The sequence below is a fragment of the Anopheles aquasalis genome, chromosome 3 (assembly GCF_943734665.1).
Source record: "Anopheles aquasalis chromosome 3, idAnoAquaMG_Q_19, whole genome shotgun sequence".
Classification (NCBI taxonomy): Eukaryota; Metazoa; Arthropoda; class Insecta; order Diptera; family Culicidae; genus Anopheles; species Anopheles aquasalis.
Genome location: NC_064878.1, coordinates 6,797,501 through 6,801,156, shown reverse-complemented (window position 1 = coordinate 6,801,156; position 3,656 = coordinate 6,797,501). Strand labels below are relative to the sequence as shown.

Here is a 3,656-nt window from a genome sequence, read left to right as displayed (position 1 = left end):
TCCTATTACCCCCAAAACATTGCGCAACAGTCTAGTTCAACTACAAATCCGATCCAATCGCATGCCACCCACCTCACGCCTCTCGGTTTCAACAGTTTCGCGGTTATGTGTAAGGGGGGCCCTGGGGTTTTGCTCATTAAATGTACGCTTTCGCCGATTTGCTCTAAACCGTTTTCCCTGTATAGTAATATACTTTCATAGGTAATGCGTGTATATATATAATATATTTATATATAATTTTATAGAAAAAAGAAAGGAAAAATATCCGAAAGCCCCGCGTAAACACGCTGCTTCGCCGCTGCACGTATAGGAGCAGCCCGTGCTGCGATCAACTGTTCCGAGGAAACGCGATGGCGATTTGAGGACGATGGGCCTGTAGTCTTGTAGTTTACTTAGGGTTTTTCTGGGTTCTCCTTGCGATCACTCACCTACCACCTCTCGCCAATCCCGTTCCAATGAGCTTGCTTCTTCCTAGTGTTTTCGTGATGAGCTTTAGTTCTTCTTCCAGGACGTTCCCCCCCAAAAAACAATGAATTATGATACAATGGTTTGTGGTACAATTTCTCTACATTTTCTGCTACTCGATTGCTACCGGATTCGCGGTTCGCCTTTTTCCACTAATCACAATTCACTGGCCGAAATGGTTCCCCCTGTTCTTCCATGCAGGACAAGAGGACGGTAAAATTGTGCTAACTGTCTGTGTGGGTTTCTTCGTTCTAAGGGGTTTATTGTATGATCGATGGTGTGTATGTAGCTTTTTATCTTACAATGTGATCCACGATTTGTCTCGTCGATGTTCGTATTGAATTGAATGATAACGATGTGATGTGAAAGTGTTTGGGCGCAAGATGCAAGAACCGAAAAGCGAAAGACAACTTAGTGTTCGCTGCTGAGTGTTCGCTATTGGGGTTGGAAGATTTTTGATTCGATCTGGCTGATGATTACAATAGCATCTTCTGCTCTGCTCGGCATGGTACTGGTAAGATGAGTAAGGGCAATAGGCTGGATGGAGAATGATGATGATGGACAAGATGTTACTGTTCTAGATGCGTATGGTATTTACAACTTCTTTTTACACACTTTGTCTGTCATAAAAGAAAAGAAAGAGTCCGGAATCTGTCTTTTCCAGCTAACGCGGCATCTGTGGAGGGTTCCAGGTGAAATGGCTTTCGGTTTCTATTTACAATTCCGCAACAGAACGGTCTGTGAGGCTGTGCAAACGCTGCCTGTATGACCTGTTATCGATATTAATCAACAAAAAGCGAAACAGTTTCATGGTATCCAGGACAACAACGAATTCGTGAGACAAAATAGAGAGTAAAAATCCCGAAATGTCCCTTCTATTGACCTTTGAAACATCCCCCAGACCATCTGAGCATCACAAGCCGAAAAGTTCGACAAACAAATATTGGATATCGACGTTTCCTTAACCCGGCAAAAAAAAGGCTCTTAATGTCGAGAAATCGGGTCCAAGTCAACCATGGCCACCGGTCCGGTTTGCAACACAGCCATTACACGGACGATATTGTTTGTTTTAATCTCGAAAAATTTTCTCCTTCGTTTGACACAGACGCACACCTTGTGCCGGGGAATTGGGAGCCAAGGATCAATTTTGATTCCTGCTACCAACCGAATCGGCCCCAACGAAGTCCATTCCGAGGGACAAGACAATATGCTGTGCTGTGCCATTGCCATTTCGAGAGCATAACTGCCGCATATGTCACGTTGCCCCATTGTTCACCTTTCGAGGCGTGGCGCCTCGTTCTCGCATTCTGGCAAAAGATTTTATTTATCATTTGGCCTCCGGTTCCCAGGACACTGACTCCCCTGCAACCCAATTCCACCCCCCACCAAAAAGAGGATGGACTATTTGCTTTCATCGTCGGCGTCCGCGGTACAGTCGCGGGATCCGGAACGAAACATACTCATCGGAAACTTATTATTGCTTCTCGCAAGAAAGCAATTCTTTCGCATCATTGTCTCCATTTTGTTCTCGCTTGTCGCGCACCCCCCCCCCCTCCCTTCCTTCCTGCTACCCTCCCAGTCCTTCCGGAAATGGGAAGTGAGCGGCGTGGAAGCGACATTTTGGTGGGAGTGATGCTGCCCATTGTTTATTGTTTCGTAGCCGTAAGGCAACATGGAAACGTCTGGTGGTCTGGTTTCGGGGGAAGGAAAATTGTCTCAACGGTTCATTGCGCGACGATAGGTAAGCAGTGGAAAAACCATTCTCTACCTCGTGCTGATGATGCGAAGCGAATGATGATGATGATGATGATGGAAGAACGAACGATGCTGGGAGTGAAGGATCGGAAGGTTAAATAATTACAATCAAACAAAGGACCTCGAGCTGGTTTGGTGGGAAACCGAATAGCAGTTCCACGTGAATCGAACTTCCTTTCACTCACTCTCTCTCTCTTTCTTTTTTATCTGTTTCATTCTATCTCTTCCCGTTCCTGTGCCACGTGTCTCCAGGGACCTCCAACGAAATCGAACTCCAGCCGTTCCGTTACGCCATTCCTTCAAGTGAAAATGGCTACTCGGAAGCATCGGTTTTTCGGGGAGTAACTTTTGATTTCACCTTTTGCATACAACACCACACCTTGGCCAGTATATGATGCCAGTGCTTTCACAATGATACCGGGGAAAACAGTGGGGCAAAAAAAGCTGTACAAACTTCTACTTCTACTGTCTCTCAACCGATCAACGGTGGCTCCCGTGGGGTTAGGAGATTGGTTTTTGATTTTTCTAGTCAGTTTTCATTTGGTTTTCTGTCTGTGTTTGTTCTCGCGCTTACATACAAAACAGAGAAGGGGGGGAAGGGGGTAGAAAGGGTCTTTTTTTTGCTATGCTTAGGTATGTTATTGCTTTCATGTCGAATGTTGCATTGTGTTGCACTCTCTGTTCTCCCTTGTCCCTTGCGGCTGTTCTTTGTTTGTTTAATGAGTGTTTTCCATTTTGTTTCATAGGTTGTTTTTGCTTAATGCTCTAGTGTTTCTGTACAAGCTAACGTTTACTTATATCTTGTGTGTTTTGTTTTGTTTTTTTTTTGGTTTTACGATGAGTTCTGTAAGAAGAGCATTCGGAGAAAAGCATTTATAAAATTTGTAAAATACCATTTGTCGATACAGTAGAAAAAGTAAATAAAAATAATCAACAAATCACATGTGATGTAGAAAATCAAATCAAAGCTTACCTTGAACATAAAATGCTGACCCTGTGCCTCCTGCGGTGAGGTGCCACTCTGGTAGCCGGGGCTGGGCGACTCGGCGTTCTCTGGCACGGGCGTGATGTTGGCGTAGTTGGCGGAGCAGGACAGTAAACCACGCAGCTGTGACGGTGTCCCCGGTACCTTAACCGTATCGGCACTAGCCTGCGTCAGCGACAGTATCGAGCGGTCAATGTTCTGGTACTCCTTGCCAGAGCGAGGCCGCAGCGTAGAGGTTGCTTGCCGAATGTGTCTACCACAGCAAGATACAGAAAAGGACCCGTCAGTTCGTGTGCTACCTGGAGTGCGATCTGACTTACCTCATACCCTCGGGCGTATCGGAGGAACTGTGACTAGAGAGCGATAGTGTCTCGATGTAATCGGACATATCGGACGTACCGCTGCTGGTGCTACGGGAATCAATGTACGGTGCTCCCGGTGCGGCCATCAC

General features: G+C 45.9%; 1 protein-coding gene across 2 annotated transcripts in view; it reads right to left on the bottom strand.

The window, feature by feature from the left end:
* Positions 1–3,013: 3,013 nt before the first annotated feature.
* LOC126577588 (uncharacterized) overlaps positions 3,014–3,656 on the bottom strand; it is a 141,686-nt gene continuing 141,043 nt past the window's right edge. For both annotated transcript variants that reach the window (XM_050239327.1, XM_050239328.1), the window contains exons 7-9: positions 3,526–3,656; positions 3,194–3,458; positions 3,014–3,064 (exon numbers count right to left, since the gene is read on the bottom strand). The exon at positions 3,526–3,656 is cut by the window's right edge. In XM_050239327.1, the coding sequence (XP_050095284.1) occupies positions 3,053–3,064; positions 3,194–3,458; positions 3,526–3,656 (408 nt within the window). In that variant the 3' untranslated portion in view covers positions 3,014–3,052. The remainder of the gene's footprint in view (positions 3,065–3,193; positions 3,459–3,525) is intronic.